At 34.6% G+C, this 18823-nt stretch overlaps 1 protein-coding gene across 1 annotated transcript; it reads left to right on the forward strand.

Moving 5' to 3' along the window:
- The first annotated feature begins 3927 nt into the window (after window positions 1-3927).
- LOC111989234 (probable xyloglucan glycosyltransferase 6) lies at window positions 3928-15167 on the forward strand. Its single transcript, XM_065778179.1, has 5 exons — window positions 3928-4958; window positions 11242-11550; window positions 13230-13520; window positions 13604-13717; window positions 14055-15167. The coding sequence occupies exons 1-5, from the start codon at window positions 4209-4211 to the stop codon at window positions 14688-14690; spliced, it is 2100 nt and encodes a 699-aa protein (XP_065634251.1). The 5' UTR covers window positions 3928-4208; the 3' UTR covers window positions 14691-15167.
- Window positions 15168-18823: the final 3656 nt, after the last annotated feature.

Raw genomic sequence — 18823 nt, forward strand, 5'->3', positions numbered from 1 at the left:
AGTGTTGTCTCCCTAACATACATAAATATTCTTTTTCCTTTTCCAAACTGCCTTGTAAAACGAAAATAACTAGTTTTGGTAAATTTTAAAAATAATATTATTAGTATTAATAAGACAAAATTATACTTTTGACCCTCAATTGTTTTTGTTTGGTTTCTTAAATTTAGGGTTTTTAATTAAGGGTCATTTTGTCTATGTCTATGAATATGACTATTAAGAGAGAGTTTAAACCAGAAGAACCAATTTATTTTTATCGGTGCTTAACTTCCAGATCAATAATAGAAATGAACGAAAGGACCACTTATCGAATTTGGTGGACTTCAATGAAAAATTCTCAAGTACTAGGGATAAAAAATATGAAATTTAATCAATTAGAAATGATGGGTCTACACTCTAGAGTTTACTCCATAAACCATTGAAGTATTGACGTGTCTAAAGAGGCACATGCGCATTACATTCACATGAGCTGCTTCCTACAACTACAAATGATAAGATAAACAAAACATGTATATATATATATAATAGAGCTGCAAGCAAAGACAAAGGCAAAGCAAAACCTCCCCGCTAAAATTGGTGTACTTGTCTAAATTTAGCTTAAGACCTTAAAATTAGCTTCGTCCTCCTACGGATCAAACACTCACATCATTCCACATTCTTTACTCCAGCAAAAAAAAAATGCACGGAAATGTGTTAATAGGCAGCAAAATAGTATAATTTCTGAAAGATAGAAGATGAGAGAATGGTGTCTTTAGAAGAGTTGTAGTGTGCATGTATGCAGTGTAGGAAAAGAGTATGTTTAAGGCTTAGCTTGGTCCTCTTTATATGGAATCAAGTATGAAACTAAAATGGAATTAGTTGAAGGAAAATCAGCAAATAAGAAAAAGTTAAAAAGGTTTTTTTTAGTGAGTTTTAGTATTTAGCCAAAAGAGGAAATTCTGAAATTCAAGGTTACTGGAACAGCAGTTCTGTCATAGTTGTTTTAAGACAGCTGTTATTTGGAGTTGAAGTAGATGAGATTAGCTTGCTAATGTCATGCTGTTCACAAAATATTCAGCATATTTTTCATGGATTTGGCTTGAAATGGTAAGATCTCTTTTATGCAATTATGCTATTTTTGGAAGGGCAGCTGACTGCTAGGATTTTGGATTAAAATGGTAAAATCCCTTTTGAGGATATATTGCTATTTTGGATATAGCATATAGTAACTGGGATTGAGCATTAAAGGGCTGATGATGTCATTTTAGGACATGAAGAGGGAGAAATAGACATAGACGGTCTCATTTTACTGAATCAGTCATGAGCAATGGTACCTTTAGCTTGTGATCAAGGTAATGGAAGAAGACGGGGAGCGTGTACAAAAGAGGACGGATGAAGAAGTGGTCAGATACAATATGGACGACAGCAAGGCCACATGGCATCCACATGGTGTACGTGGTCCTCAAGGTGACGGATACAATGTGGACGGCGGCAAGGTCATGTGACATCCATGTGGTTTAAGTAGTCCTCAAGAAACTTCAAAAGGAAATGTCTTGCGTCTCACGATTAACCTTAACCAACAAAATCGTTATATGGAAAGGATCCCGTAAAATAAGTGCTTTTATGAGGATCTTTCTTATAAGGAAAAGTTCCCCTTCCCCAAGAAAGAAAGAAAGTCGATTCTACACTGCTATAAAATCCCCAAAGTCCCCATAAATCAAGGTACGCATAATTCATCCCAACTCTGGCACTCTAAAGTTGTGAGAAGCTTTTTAACTTAACATTCCAAGAGTCTTTGGCCGGTACCACACCGATACTCTCTCAAGGTCTTCTTGTTCTGTGTTGTGCAGGCGTTGTCTAGAGTAAGTGAGGACTGTACGACTTACTGACGATTTTCGGCATCATTAAGTCATGTGTCAGGTGCTGAACATTATTGGTACTTTGTTGGCTAAGTTTCATGTTTTGGAAATTATATATTTAGTCCATGGTTTCATTAAAATATAATTTTAGTAAGTATTAAACTAATTGGTTGATATTTTATGAAGCATTAGAGATATAGTGACAGTCTTTTTACGTTGTGACAAAATCTTGGAGAGCAATTAGAACATTTAAAACTGAAATCAAGTAGTTATAAAGGAATACTTGGGCTGATCTTGCATTTAATGTTGATTATAGAAACTAGCTTAGATATTACATATATTTCTTATATATGGAAATTAGAGATAGCCAATAAGGTTTAGCCATGAGTTTGGGCTAGATTTAGTTGAAAATGATAATATAAGTTTGAGCTTGGATCATTAGCTAAAAAATATAAGATAATTTGCCATGGGCATATGACCATAAGCTTTGATGTCGTCCTATGTAAATGAGTTTTTATTGGAGAAGCCGTTTCTATAAGTAAGAGAGATAATATGGATTGTAATCCTTGAATCTTTGCTTGGGCTTGATCCATATAGTGACGCTGATGATGTTGTGGGTCATGAGCCCAATTGATGAAGAGGGACTATGGACCATGAACGCACCTTATAAGTGAAAGATCTTGTGAGCCATTTGAGCCCAATTCATGTAGTTGAATAAATATGGGTTCTTTTGGGGCTTTGAAAGATATTTATCCAAAAATCCATAATAATGTTGATGTGACACAGGTCACCAATGAAATAATGTCATTTGGCGTGATAAAAAATTCTTCAACATAAGGTAGCCAACATATGTAATTGACTTATTTCTATTTAATTTAATTTAATATATTAGCCCTTTTCAACCAAAAAAAAGAAGAAGAGAAAATGTTTAAAGAGGTTAAAATTGTAAAATTTCCTTGTAAACTTTAAAAAAAAAAAAAAAATTTATTAGTATTAGAAAGAGAAAATTATACTTTTGACTAAGGGTGTTTTTCAAACCACTTAAATTGCACGACAACATCCAAATTGACCAAAATCACCCACAAGATGAAGTAACTGCACCTCACCATATTGTGTGGTGTGGAGTACAGTTTTATGATAAGAAAACTGTAGAAAACCGTACTGCACCACACTACATTTATTTATTTTATATTAGATATATATATATATATATATAATTTAATACTATATAAAATAAGTAGCTAGACTAGTGTTAGTGCATTCCAATTTCATATTAAAACGATTTTATTTTGGTTAAATACAAAATTAGAAGTTCAGAATATCATTCATTTCTCCATCTCGCACTCTTAATCTCACAAAAACAAAAGTTCAAAAGTTTAATATTATTATTTTTTGTTTTGTATATACAATATATTTGTGATACTTTTAGTTTACTATCAATCTTAAATGATTTTTTTTTTTGTCTTGTATATATTTGTGTTACTTTATTTGTTACACATGTTATATATATTTTTTAAAAACTTGTTGTCATATTGTCATGATTATTAATAGTAAATTAGAAATTGGCCATAACATCTCAAAAAATATACCATCTTAAAACCAACCAAACCGCACCTTATACACTGCACTGCATCGCATCTATGATTGCAAAATTGAGGTGCGGTATAGTTATAGTTTTGGACAAATTGCACTGCAAAGTGCGATGCATAAAATGATCGAAAATCGCACTGAACTGCATCGTGAACGCCCCTACTTTTGACCCTTGATTATTTTCATTTGGACTCTTAAATTTAAGTTTTTTGTTTTAATTTTTTTTATTAAGGGTCATTTTGTTTATGTCTAAGAATAATATGATTGTTAAGAAAATTTAAACCAAAGGAAATAACTACTTTCTATTGGTATTTAACTACCAGATCAATAATAGAAATGAACTTAAGGACAAAGTGAAATCAAATTTGATTAAATAATCAAAATAAAAGCCATCCCAAGTACTAACCACTAAAAAACTATTAGAAATGATGGGTCTATTCTCTAGAGTTTACAACATAAACCATTTAAGTATTGATTTGTCTAGACTCCAAAGAGTCACATGCACATCACATTCACATGGCCTGCTGCTTCCTACAACTTCAAATGAATAAAGAGGCAAAGCAAAAACCTCCCCGCTAAAATTGGTGGTACTTTTGTCTAAATTTAGCTTAAGACCTTAACAGTAGCTTATTCTCCTCCTCCTCCGGATCACACACTCCCATTCACATTCACATACCATCATTTCCATTCTTCACTTTCAGCACCAAAAAAGGAAAACATAAAAACCAAAACACACGAGACAGACCGAACCGTAGAGATTAAGGTCTTGTCAAAAAAAAAATTATGACAAGACCTGAGAACTTCGAGTTCCAGGAGTGGTGGAACCAGCAAAGAGATAAAAACAACACCACCGCCCACGATCTCCTCCTCCTCGACACTTCTTCTTCTAACAACAACAACGACATCCTCACCGTACAGGTCACCACTCCCACCTCAGATCCGACGGTCGAGAAGGGTCGGTCGCGTAGCGCTCGCCAGCTCTACTGGCTTTGCCTCTTGAGGTTCCAGCAACTCTTCTCCTTCTTCGCTTCTCTCGCCAATGGCGTCGTCTCTCTCCTCCGCATCTCCCACCGTCGGATCTCGTCTTCTTCTTCTTCTTCTTCATCTTCGTCTTCGTCTTCCTCGTCGTCGCGCCTGTACCGTCTGATCAAGGCGTTTTTGGCTCTGGTTCTGATCTTGCTGTGTTTGGAGCTTGCGGCGTACTTCAAAGGATGGCATTTCAGGCCGCCGGTTGGGTCGGACGAGGTGTTGGGAATGTTGGGGTTTGTGTATTCGAGTTGGATCTCGATTCGGGCGAACTACTTGGCTCCGCCGCTGCAGGCGTTGACGAATGTGTGTATCGTGCTGTTCTTGATTCAGTCGGTTGATCGTGTGGTTTTGATGATTGGGTGTTTTTGGATCAAGTTCCGGAAGCTTAAGCCCGTGGCGACGGTGCGGTACGCGGCGGCGGATGAGGAGAAGGGGAATGTGGGGGCGGTGGAGGAGTATTATCCCATGGTGTTGGTGCAAATCCCAATGTGCAATGAGAGGGAGGTAAGAACATGTAGGTTTCATATCCCCCTTCCCTTTTTTTTTTTTTCTATTGTAATTTTGTGTTGTGATATTCATTTGGTTAGTATATGTTTAGAGGAGAAAGAAGTAATGTTGCATCAGTAAGGTAAGGTAAGAGAGAGTGAGTTGATTCAGGTCGAGGGAATGAAAAAAAGGTAGAGGAAGATTGAAAATACTAACATTAATAGACGTAGTGAAAAATGAGATGTTGATTAAGGAAGTAATAGTGTATGAGTTAGAATAGAATAGAATGATGGAAAAGATTACATGTGGCCATCCGACCCAATTTTTATTTTTTGTGATTTTGAACTCTTGGAGAGTCAAGCTTGGAGCTTTTTTTTTTTTTTTTTTGATAAATAAGAAAGATTTATATTAAAAAAACTAATGCAAAGAAGTACAAAGCATATCAAAGATTACAAAAGAAAAGAAAAAGCAACAAATAGAGAGAAAAGAAACTAATTACAAAGAAATAGAAAGCTTTATGCAAAGAAGCACAAAGCATATCAAAGATTACGAAAGAAAAGAAAAAGTAACAAACATAGAGAAAAGAAACTAATTACAAAGAAATAGAGAGCTAAGAAACAAAGGGAGCGATTCACTAGATTTGAGTCCCTAAGCCCTAGATCAATCAAAAAGGAAACCAATAAAAAAAGCAAGTAACTAGTCATCGGATCTATCTAAGTCCTCACTCCTCAAAAGTCTGCCAGTTGCGTTCTCTCCAAATACACCACATCAAACACAACGGAGCTAAATTCCAAATGCTAGATGAATGTTTTCCCAACCAATTCCACCAGCCAAACAAGAAATCTGCAACCGATCTTGAGAGAACCCACGAAATCCCAAAAGTACCAAAGACAAAGTTCCACAAACAATGAGCCTTCCCACAATGTAGCAACAAATAATCCACTGTCTCTCCACAACAACGACACGTGATGCACCGAGGTGCCTTAATCTTTCAAATACCTTTCCAGGGAAAAAAAATGGAAGAAGAACCACTCAACTTATGATAAAATGAGCGGATATTAAAATCCCCATTCTTTGTCAACTTCCATCTCATATGGTCACCATCATCATTTGAAGGTAAATTGGTTGCCAAGAACCAAAAGAAATCATCCACCAACTCTGCTTCCCAATCATTAGGGCCCCTAATAAAATGAACCTCCCAATCTCTCAAGTCCTCTGCTCCTTGCCTTATCAGAGAAGAGTTGAGAGAGACCGTTCTGTTAGTAGCAATATTATATTAGATTGGAAAGCCCAAATGAAGAGGAAGATCCCCATACCACCAATTTGTCCAAAATTTCACTCTATTCCCCACCCCAACCTTAAACTGGATGTTTTTGCTAAAAGTTTCCCAACCCATAGGAATACTTCTCCACAAGCCACACTCTTGAACTCCACTTCCTAGCGTAGAAGTCCAACACCCCCCCCCCCCACCCCCCAAAAAAAATTCTTCCCCATCCACTTCCTAGCGTAGAAGTCCAACCCCCCCCCCCCCCACCCCCCAAAAAAAATTCTTCCCCAAATTTAGTAGCTACAACCCTCCTCGAAAGTTGAGTCTCCTCCACCCTGAAGCACAAAAGCCATTTTCCTAGTAAGGCTTTATTGAAAGTGGTCAGTTTCCTAATCCTTAAATCACCATTGGCAATAGGCATACACACCTTATCCCAACCCAACAAGTGTGTCTTGGAATCACCCCACAAAAAATAACTTTGCGACTTCTCAATTTTGTTAGCCACATGAGTACGGATGGTGAAAAGATATAAAAAATAAATAGGAAGACTAGATAACGTATTCTTAAGAAAAGTTAGCCTACCACTTGTCAACAAATACAGTTTCTTTCACCCTAATAACTTTCATTCTATTTTTTCCAATATAGGATTCCTAATAGAGGGGGCCTTATGAGATGCCCCCAACGGCATACCAAGATAAATAATTGGCAAAGACCCAATCCTACAACCCAAAATCACTGCCAAAGCATGCGCATTATTCACTTCACCTATAGGAACCATTTCACTCTAAGAAACATTGAGCTTCAATCCTACCACGGCCTAAAAACAAAGAAGTAACAAATGAACATGAAGGAGTTGCTCCACATTTGCATCACAGAATAGAATAGTATCATCCACAAACAGCAGGTGTGAAACACATTCCCCTCCACCCCTCCTACCATTTGCTCTAAAGCCACAAAGTAAACCTGCCCCTTCATTCTCTTCAACATCCTACTAAACACCTCCATCATGAACAAAAATAACATTGGAGATAGTGGATCCCCATGTCTCAAACCCCTTGAACTACCAAAAAATTCAGCTGGAGATCCACTGACCAACACAAAAAATGAACTGTGGAGATGCAGATATGAATCCATCTACACCATTTCTCCCCAAAGCCCATTCTCTTCAACAAATATAAGAAAGCTTCCCAATTCACATGGTCATAAGCTTTCTAATATCTAGCTTACAAATCACTCTCGGAATCTTACTCTTCACCTGTCTTTCAACACACTCATTGGCTATAAGGACTGAATCAAGGATTTGTCTACCTCCCTTAAAGCTATTCTGAGATTTAGATATCAACTGATCTAACACCACTTTCAAACGATTTGCCAGAACCTTAGCCAAGATCTTATAAATACTCCATACCAAGCTAATAGGTCTGAAATCTCAAAAATTAGAGACATCATTCTTCTTAGGGATTAAGGCAATAAAAGTAGCTTTGAGAGATTTTTCAAACTTACAATGCTAATAGAACTCTTCAAAGACCGCTAAGCTAAAGCATAAGTGAAATGATGGTTTTGGCTTGAAATATATCCAAAATAAGTTTGTAGGCATAATTTGCGGAGGCATTTAGTAGTTGTGATTGATTAGTGTTGCATGTGTAAGAGGGATGGGGAGACTATTGATCATTTACTTATACACGGCCCTATAGCTCGAGAGTTGTGGAATATGTTTAAAGGAGAGGGATTAGATGTAGAGCTTTTGAGTGTAGCACTAGTGAGAAAGCATAAGTTGTTTTAGGTTGAGGGAATGAAAAATATTAATAGAAGTAGTGAAAAATGACATATCAATTAAGGAAGTAATAGGGTGTATGAGTTTGAACAAAATATGATGTTGGAAAATATTACATGTGGCCGACCTTGATCGATTAATTTGAGGATCCATTGCTGAACCAGTTGTTGGTTTTTCGATTCTAAACTCTTGGATGGCCAACTGTGGACGTTGTTGCACTAGTAAGCTAAAACATAAGTTAAATATGATTCTAGCTTAAAATTTATCAAAATTCAATGGTTATGAAAAAATTCATGTATTTTTTAGTGTTAGAATGGATTAGGATACATATATTAGGATATTCCCATGAGGTTGATGAAAAATGGAGAACCTAACTTTGGTACCATGTTAAATTTGGGAATGTAGTTTCTATATGATTGAATTGTATACAACTGTACTGAGGAGGTCTGCATATATAGAACCATTTAATAGTAATAATATTCAAAGTACAATACATGGTACTCCACAATAGTACAACTTAGATAGTATGCAGTAGGGTAGTAAAGTAGTACAGTTTTGGGCCCACTGATGAGCTTGGGCCTCGTGTACACTAACAGCTACTATTTGCGACTGAGTAGGATGAGCAGCATTCCAGTTTCACATCCTGGGGCAGGACTAAGATAATGGAACTAAAAGTTTTTCACTTATAAATTGTGACCAACAACAAAAGGTGATTTTAATTAATTTCATCACTGCGTATAAGCTATAATGCTGGCACATTTGTGGGAGTCATGTATAATGAAAAATATTGTGATTCTACCTAAGCCTTGTGGAGACCACATGTGAGTTTTACAATAGTTTCCACTTTGGTGTATTGCATTCAATTTCTCTGTTGAAGCATGTGGCCAAGAGAAATAGAGATGAAGGACAGTGGATTTATACAATTGACTTCTTGTCTCCTTCAATTTGTACCATGTCTTGCATAGTGCAACATTTTTGTATCCTTGTTAACTGTAAGTATGCTGCGCCAACTGCCAAGCTTGTCTACCATCTCAAATGACGTTACACATTCTTTTTTAAAGTGACTCAAGATTAGCATGCATAATTAAGAGATCTTTTGTCTAGGACTGTTTGATGCTACTCAATTCATGTCCATACGACTTGGTTTTGGCTCTTATGTCTTCTTTTTCCATCCTGGTCTACTTAAGGTATAGGCCAGGCCTTCTGCCAAGTCATAAGTCCTCATGTCTTCACTCACTTCTCTACCAGTCTGTTATTTGGTCTTTCTCTTGTCCTTTGTGTCTCCAAAGTGAACCAAATACTCCTATTGTGTTTAGAGGTTTTCATCATGTATAACCAAACTATCTTAGATAGCTTTCTCTTGTCTTATCTTTGATTAAAAAGATTGAATGCATGTAGATTTTGTAACTGGGAAGATGCAGATGGTAGAAAATTAATTTTTTTTTATCCAATTTGAATTGATCTTAATGGATCCCTTCTGACTGCCTTGAGGAGAAATAATAGGTAGGAATGATAGGATTGGAAAAATAATATATAAGTAAACAAAAATAAAAATATAGTACATGTTAGAGTATATTTGGGAAGTAAATGTAAGAAACTCATTCTGTTGCTGCTTAAGTTGCCCAATAGTAACAGCTTTAAGTCATTTAACAATAAATCTTTTAGCAGTGACATAGTTATCCAAAAATGGTGAAAATTTTTCTTTTAACAATGACAGATCATATTGTATTTGTACCCCCTTAAAGATAGGGGTAGCTCCTATTGATGAAAAGATGATAAAGGGTCGCTTAAGATGGTTGTTATGTTAAGAGGAGAGAGATTAATGCACCTGTAAAAATGAGTAAGTTGATTTAAGTTAAGGGAATTTAAAAAGGTAGAGGAAAACCCAAAATAACATTAGTAGAAGCAATAAAAAGGGACTTGTCAATTAAGGAAGTAACATAGAATATGACTTCAGACTGAATAGAAAGGAGGAAAAGAATACATGTAGCCGATCTTAACTAATCTGTTGAGGATCTATAGCTGACCCCAAAAAATTTGGGATTAAGACTTGTTACTGTAGTGACTTATCATATCATAAGCCTTTCGGTGATCATCAATCTGAATGTAAATAAACCAACTATACTTGGGGTTCCAATGATATTCTACGATAATGGTGTCCTTTGTGGTGCCTCATGTTTGTGGTTTAAAGTTTGAACCCCACTCTCCCCTTTCCTACTCTTTCTATCTATTAAAACAAAAAGACCAACTATACTCTGTTGTACTGAATGTTGGGCTGTTAAGAAGTAACATATTCATTAAATGAGTGTAATTGAATAAGAATGTTAAGATGGATAAAAAGTAAAATATAAGGAAAGTTAAGATTTGAAATAAGGAAATTCGTTTAAAGATAAGGACAGCCCCTATTGATGAAAAAATAAGGGAGAGATGCTTGAGATGGTTTGGTTAGTTTAGAAGAGAGCTATTAATGCACCAGTGAGAAAGATTGAGTTGATTCAAGGAATGGAAAAGGTAAAGGGAGACTAAAATTAACATTACTAGAAGTAGTAAAAAAGGACATGTTAATTAAAGAAGTAATAGAGATTATAACTTTGTATAAAAGAGAATAACAGAAAAGAATAAATGTAGCTGAGCCTGACTAGTGTGTTGGAGATCCGTAGCTAACCCCAAAATTTTGGGATTAAGGTTTGGTGGTTGTTGTTGCTGTATGCTCAACGTCAACGAGCGTTGACTCAAATGACACTTTCTCCTTTATAAGAATGGGGTAAAGATTTGGGTCCTGAATTCAAGACCTACAGGCTATGTGTGTGTTTCTGTGTACTAATAAAAACATTATAACATTTCTTCAAGAACATAAAGTTCAAGGATAATTACAGAACATAATATGAGAGAGAGTAAAGGGAGAGGAGTGAAGAATGCGTATTGTTCTGTATGATTTTCAGTACCTACTTGGATATGGACCAGAGCTCTCATTTATTTTTATGTGGAAAATCATAATCATTTGTTATTATATTGTGTGTGTTTGTATGTTCGTTTGCTGTTTTACGTTCACAAATATTCAATTTTTATTTTAATTTTTTCTTAATTTAATCCATAGTAAATTTGCATTGAATTGACAATAACGGTTTCTTATTTGCGCGTGCGCACACATACATCTATGTATATATTGTTCTGTTTCAGTTTTTCAGTGTTTTTTGTATTATTTCTTTTCTTTTTTCCTCAGTAAACCTTAATATCTACTGTCCTTGGGTGCTGCACAGGTTTACCAACAATCTATTGCAGCAGTTTGTATCCAGGACTGGCCAAAGGAGAGAATGCTTGTACAGGTTCTTGATGATTCTGATGAATCAGATGTCCAACAACTTATCAAGGCAGAAGTACAGAAATGGCAACAAAGGGGTGTTCGCATATTGTATAGACATCGTCTCATTCGTACTGGCTATAAGGCAGGAAATCTCAAATCTGCAATGAGCTGTGATTATGTAAAAGATTACGAGTTTGTGGCAATCTTTGATGCAGATTTTCAGCCAGGACCAGATTTCTTGAAGAAAAGTATTCCTTATTTTAAGGTAACTTTAAAACATTTATTTAATCTACTCTAATGTATCGAGCATGCTTAATGGTTACTGTTATGATATAAAAGCACACTACATAGAATAGCCGTTGTTTAGATTGTCAAGTTATATCCATGCTTATGTCTACAATACATATAGATATACTTATTACACGTGCAAATTTCAGCATAAACAACGTCAAGGAGTATTTGTGATGTGGACATCCTGGACTAGCCTGGTAGTTGATTCTATTAAAATCAGTTTCTTTTTTTATGATAAGAGACAAAATATGTTAGAAAGAGGAGAAACCTTGGTCTAGATACATTTCTTAGATTGGCTGCTGCGCATGTTGTTCATAGCTTTGCAGAATGATGTGGTTCTTTGTTAAATCATGTATATAGTTTTTATTTCAAACAAGAGGAATAAGATGTTTACTTGTTTAGGTGGTTTACAATCTTCTCAAATGAAGTCGATAGTTGTCTGTCAATATAAATGTCATGCACATACATAAGGATACCAAGATATTCCTATGGATTCCTACATACATATATCCAGATTCCCATTAAAACTTACTTCTTTGGGAATGTCGATCCCCTTCAGAACTGGTAAGTATCCACATTACTATGACTAGGGAATGTTATTTTTATTTTTATTTCATAAAATGACAATAATATCCCATTTAATGTAGCTCCAACTAGCCAAATTAAAACTTTCCTCTCTTTACACAAACCCTCTCCTATCTTCTCAATTGTTGCTCAATTCATTGCTTTATCACTATCATGATGTAGGAACCCATATGGCCAAGGGAAGTTGCGTACTTGTTTTCTAGTCAATTTTTCTATGTAGTGTTCACTACTGCTTCAATTTTCTTTTAATCTCCTTTTCGTCCTCTAGTCATTTGTTCTATGTGGTGCTCACCACTGCTTCAATTTTGTTTTAATCTCCATTTCGTCCTCTTTTTCCTTTTTTTTCCCTTTTCTGGGTCTTTCTTTCCTTTATGGTGTCTCAATGGGTTCCAAACCCAAAAAAGAAAAAAGAAAAAAAAGAAAATGTTAGTGGAACTGGATGATTGATGTTTTAGAGTAAAATTGAAATATTGAGGTATTTCAAGCTTATCATGTACAAAGATATTTTTGGAAAAATCAATAATTCCTATAGGATTCCTAGGAATAAACCAATATACGAGGATCTCACATTCGTGGGAATCTTACTGAATTCCTAATCAAACCAAACAGCCATGCTAACATTTCCAAGCTTTTTAGATTTCTAGGGATCACATTCCCAAGAATTTGGATGTTGGAGTTGATCGATTCCTTTAATCAATATGACATTTGTGTTTGGATGCAAATATGAATGTGATTGATAGCACCAATTGTCTTTGAACCAAATGGTGTCTCCTTTCCCACAAAGGGTGGAGGGGTACGACCATGAATTCAATCCTCATGGGTGTGTGAGTTGAATTGCCTATAGAGAGGGAAAAAAGTTAAATACGATTGAAAACTCTTTTTCTACTCTGTTGTGGAAATAGTAGTTTGATGAGGCTATTCTAATTGATGTCAGTTTCTTCCTTTTCCCCAAACCCTTAATATTCACCATCTATCGACTTTGTTTAATATGGAAACATTTTGTAGATTATAAAGTAGATATAGGTGACCTTTAAATTTTGATTTTCTAACTTCAGATCTTTTTTGAAGGGGAATGATGAACTGGCATTAGTCCAGACAAGGTGGTCATTTGTGAACAAGGATGAGAACTTGCTTACAAGGTTGCAGAACATAAACTTGTCATTCCACTTTGAGGTTGAGCAACAGGTCAATGGCATGTTTATCAACTTCTTTGGATTCAATGGAACTGCTGGTGTTTGGAGAATTAAAGCCCTTGAAGACTGTGGTGGCTGGTTGGAACGGACAACTGTTGAGGACATGGACATTGCTGTTCGTGCTCATCTTTGTGGGTGGAAGTTCATATATCTGGATGATGTTAGGGTATAATGTATTCCCATTCACAGGGTTTCTTAACGTGTTTTAAGATTAATCATATGCTTTTCTGATCTTACTCCTCCTTGCAGTGCCTTTGTGAACTCCCAGAGTCCTATGAAGCATACAAGAAACAGCAACACAGATGGCATTCAGGTCCAATGCAGTTGCTCCGCTTGTGCTTTGTTGACATACTCCGTTCTAAGGTATGGAAGTTTCATTTATTTATGGTGTTATTTGCAAGACATTGAATATGATGAAAGTTTAAGAAACCTGATAAATGGTCATGAGGAAAGATGGATTATGAAGTTGACAAATCATTGCACTCTCTTCGATAAACAAACTATGAAAGTTCCATTAAGACTTCCAAACATAAAGATGCACAGTTGTGCAAACAAAATCATTTAAATGTATCCTTCTAAGACATTACTTCAATTCAGTTGTTTAACTCATCATTCTGTGGCTTTGATGTTTGGTATTAAGTACTTCAGCTTTAAGTATGTTTTATATCTCATTCTAATGTTACTTTCTTTGACATTCCAGGTGAGTTTGGCCAAGAAAGCCAATTTGATATTTCTTTTCTTCCTCCTACGAAAGCTCATCCTGCCATTTTATTCGTTCACACTCTTTTGCATCATTCTCCCCCTGACCATGTTCCTGCCAGAAGCTCAGCTACCAGCTTGGGTTGTTTGTTATGTTCCAGGAATCATGTCTATATTGAATATTCTCCCAGCACCACGATCAATCCCATTTATAGTTCCTTACCTTCTTTTTGAGAACACCATGTCTGTGACCAAATTTAATGCCATGATATCTGGATTGTTTCGGTTTGGAAGTTCTTATGAGTGGATAGTTACAAAGAAATTGGGAAGATCATCAGAGAACGACCTAGTTGCATTTGAGAAGGAATCTGATCCCCTAGTGGAAACTACCGGTCTTCTAAGGTCATCCTCAGATTCGGGCCTTGAAGAGCTGAGCAAACTAGAGATATCTAAAAAAATGGGTAAAACTAGAAGAAACCGGTTGTATAGGAAGGAACTGACTCTCGCATTCATTTTGTTAACTGCCTCAGTGAGAAGCTTGTTGTCTGCCCAAGGAATTCACTTCTATTTCCTATTATTTCAAGGGATCACTTTCTTAATTGTTGGTCTTGATTTGATAGGCGAGCAGGTGAGTTGACCTTTAGTATTTTGATTTTGAGTAATGTTGGAAGCTATTTCCCCAGGATTTGGACTGGGACTCAGTTTACCATGAGTGGAGCCAATGTGCTGGCTAGAGTATTGGCAGTTCATACCTGCCTTTTGTGTTTCTTGGCTCCTCATTGAAGCAATTTCTTCATGCCTGGCACATATTTGTAGTCTATGAGTTTACTTTTTGTGTAAAGGGCTATTGCATCATTGTTGCCGTCAAGTCATATGCCTCAAGTTAACATAAAGTTGTCTCAAGGTTGCAGAGAGATATGACCCTCAAAAATGGTGAAGAGGAAAGGATTCTTATGTCCAATCTGTTTGTTTGTATGCTACCAAGTAAACTTTTTTGCATGGACCAAACAAGACAGGAATTGTCAGATTATTAAAATTCTTTATTTTTTGTTATCAACAGATTTGCGTACAATAAGATATACTTTGGTTGAAATGAAATTTATGTTCTCAAATTTGTGGATGTTGTCTTATTCCTATAGGCATGTTTAGATACATGTTCCATGAATTGTGTAAAGTTTCTTGTTTCTTTGAGGGAACATCCTCTGGCACTTTAAAATGCCTGATAATGACAAGAAACACCTACAATTTCATTTTTTAATTTTGCAGAGAGATAAAAAAGAATTATAACAGCATCCATATAACCTGTATTATAACAAAGTGATGACCAACGCATTTTTGCTTCAAAATTATTTACACAGTTATTTATGTAGTCTCATGTTACCTTTGTTACAATGTCGCTACTGTGATCACATCCTGAAAATCACATCAAAGAAACGCAAGGATTGGGAGAAATTTTTATTGTTCAAGTAAGCAGAATGACAAAATACAATGTTTTAAAACTTAGATATAAAGAGGAGAAGATAAAATGAAAATATTGAGAAAGAGATGAGACAAGTTAGCAGAAAAATTTAGGGGTTGAAAAGATATAGAGCTGGAAAATAAATAGGCACATTTGAAGGACTCTAAATGAGGTTTAATGTCAAAAGTCTTGTACAATGCCATTATCTGATTTTTTTTTTTTTCAATGAGGAGAATCTGGGTTTAAATCCTCCTCACTTTGCTTGTAAGATTTTATTTTTGGATATAATAAATGGTATTAATGAACATTTTTATTTTTAATGTTTAAAAACAAGTTGTGTGATGTAAGAGGCTCTATATTCCACAATCCCTTAAAAGAAAAGGCGATATGGTAGAATCATAGGTTACCTACAACATGAGATTCAAGCCCCAATAAAAGAAGAGGGTTGCAATAAGTTGATGACTAAGCTAAAATTTAATAACTCTTTGAAAATTTAAAAGGTATCAATATTACTCATCCGTCAACTTTCTTTCAGGCTACATAAGCTTTTTGACATACCACAACTGTGTTTTATAAGGCATGTATGCAATTCTTTTAATCCCAGATAAATGAAAGGACAATCTTTTAAAGGTTTTAGGATGAAATTGAAACTTTTTATATAAGAGGAATTAAAATTATTTAAAAAAAAAAAAAAAAAAACTTAAACGAAGTTTTTAGACACGAAAATATATTTCAAGGAAATATATATAAAGGTTTATAGATTTTATAAGACAGCAATATAGTATGCTTATTCATCTACAAGGATCAAACCTTTTTTATTTATTTATTCATTCTTATTTATAAAATTTGATAAGGGCTGATTTCATGAGCATTGATCGTTTCATTGTCGTTCTATGATTCAACGTTTTTTTTTTTTTTAAAAGGTATGATTTAACCTGTTATTTTCTAATTGTTCTCATTGAATTCCTTAATTATGCGTGAGTTTGGAAAGTGCGTTTTACGTGTTTCTCAGCAAGTGCTTTTCTTTAGTGGGTCCCATGCACTGTTTATGAGACCCGCATGTACTTTTTTAGCAAAAATAACTTTAAAATTGAATCTCACGATACTATTCATACATCTCTAATTGTTCTCATTGAATTCCTTACTTATACATGAGTTTGAAAAGCACGTTTTGTGCATTTCTCAGCGAGTGCTTTTCTTTAGTGGGTCCCATGCACTATTCATAGGACCCGCAAGTACTTTTTTCAGCAAAAACAACTTTAAATAAGCGATATCTATTGTTGTCATTTTGACTTATGCCTATGAACAACATTTAACTTTGTGATGTGTAAATGGAGTGTCGAAGTGTCATTATTGTTCACTTTTATTTTGATAAATATGATAAAATTTAAATTTATGACATCCCTTTTATGATGATTGATAAAATTTTTTACTAATTAAGCTAATTAGAACTCACCTTCACTTTTATATTTGGTATTTTCTTTTTCTTTTTTGCTTTATTGCTTAGTTTTGTAGCAATAAGATTTCACAATTTTTTGTATTACCATCTAAGGATTTTGTTTCTCTTTTTTTTTAGTAGTGACCATGACTGAATGAAAGAGTTAGTCTATTTGAATACAGCCATTTCCCACTAATGACTTGTCACTAAATTGACATTGTCAATTCCGTAAATTATTCTGCTGCGTACTAGGTGAGTTACACCCTTCTCTCACATTAAGATGGACTTCATCCGTGAGTTTTGTACTTAGAACTTATATTTATGTGAAAGAAGGAAGAAATCCACCGCTTATATCAAATAATTTTAGTCAATACCCTATTCCATCTCGCTCAAAACACCGGTCTATATTCGAAGTCTTTAGTCAATTTGAATATTTCAGTCGTTTTTGATCAAAAGGCTTTCGTTCCGATTGCTTTATGGGTAGCTTAAAGCTCCTACGTATTGAGAGATGCAATGGACCAGAACATAATTCTAATGGAGTTAGAACAGTTTCATATTTGTCGGTTACCGTGTCCCTTGATTCTACGAATCATCAACCATGTTTTACTTGTTTTACTACGCCATTGACTGTGTTACACAACTTGCTATTAACAGACTATCAGAATATTTCATACTATTTAACAGTAGGTAAAAGAATAATCTAACTATATAAAATGTTAGAACATAGCTTAAATGATTAAATTTGCTATTTCGTAGCAGTTTGAACTTTTGAGAGAATCGGATATTGATCATGGTATCAGAACAAACTAGTTCCTGACCAATGTGATGCATGGAAGACTCAAACAGAAGTTGTAAATTTTCACTTATAAAAGTTACAACTTAAGAGGAAAAAAAAAAAAAAATACAAAGACCAATAGAGATAACTCCAACACCAATAATGTTATATATAGTCTCAACCTTTAGATGAATAAAATGACTTTGTTAGAGAGTGAAGACAAATAAATGTACCGAATATTAAGTAAAGGTTGCTTTAGTCGTCTAGCTTAAATAGTTATAGTAGAATTATATTAAAAAAAAATTCCTTTGAACACTTTTTAAGCCAATAAATAAAACAAACCCTCGTCATGTGCACACAAATGAGAGAAATTTAAAAAGAATAGATTTTGAAATATCTAAATGTAAAAAAAGAATAAGAAATACCAATTGAAAGGCAAAAGAGCGTTAATTGAGTAAAAATGAAAAATGGATCATATATATCAATAAAAAAAAAAAAAAACAAAGAACGTAATTTATAATTCTTAAACCACCCTAATTCAAATAATAAGGCAATGTGCTAACTTTGGCAATCAGTTGGATTGTGATGCCTTTATTATCTATCTTCTCTTTTCCTTCCCATTGCTTATTTGTCTCATCAATTCAAAAAAAAAAAAAAAATTAAGAAAAGCAATTTTGTATAATTTGAAAGTTACCAATTAACAATTCAACTTTGTTTTAAACTTTAACTTCACTAAAGAATACAAATAAAGCAATTAACTTTAATTTTTTTGAAAAAAAAAAAGTATTGTGTTAATACTATCATAATCTAATCTAACATCTAACCCAACATGTGAAAAAATAAATAGATAAATAAATAATTTTAAACACATCTATTTTGCTTTAGAAGAATTTTCGGTGTATCAACTTTAGTTTGGTTTTTGTAGCGGCACTGTAGCCAAATTATAATTAATAGCTTAATACCAATTGGTTTCTTTAAGTTAGAAACCAATTGGTATTTTATATTTTTATCATAAGATGTTAATTACAATTAAACATCAACTTAAAACTTCTATTATTTACTGATTGAATTATGACATTCATGCATGAGATCCATTCA

Source organism: Quercus suber, unplaced genomic scaffold (assembly GCF_002906115.3).
Source record: "Quercus suber isolate HL8 unplaced genomic scaffold, Cork oak 2.0 scaffold_175, whole genome shotgun sequence".
In the NCBI taxonomy this organism is placed as follows: domain Eukaryota; kingdom Viridiplantae; phylum Streptophyta; class Magnoliopsida; order Fagales; family Fagaceae; genus Quercus; species Quercus suber.

Bases quoted from the DNA above. Each gene is read 5' to 3' on its own strand.
- LOC111989234 (XM_065778179.1), top strand. From the start codon at position 4,209: ATGACAAGACCTGAGAACTTCGAGTTCCAGGAGTGGTGGAACCAGCAA. The intron at 11,551-13,229 runs GTAACTTTAAAA...TCTTTTTTGAAG, and splicing joins AAAGTATTCCTTATTTTAAG to GGGAATGATGAACTGGCATT. The intron at 13,718-14,054 runs GTATGGAAGTTT...TTGACATTCCAG, and splicing joins TTGACATACTCCGTTCTAAG to GTGAGTTTGGCCAAGAAAGC.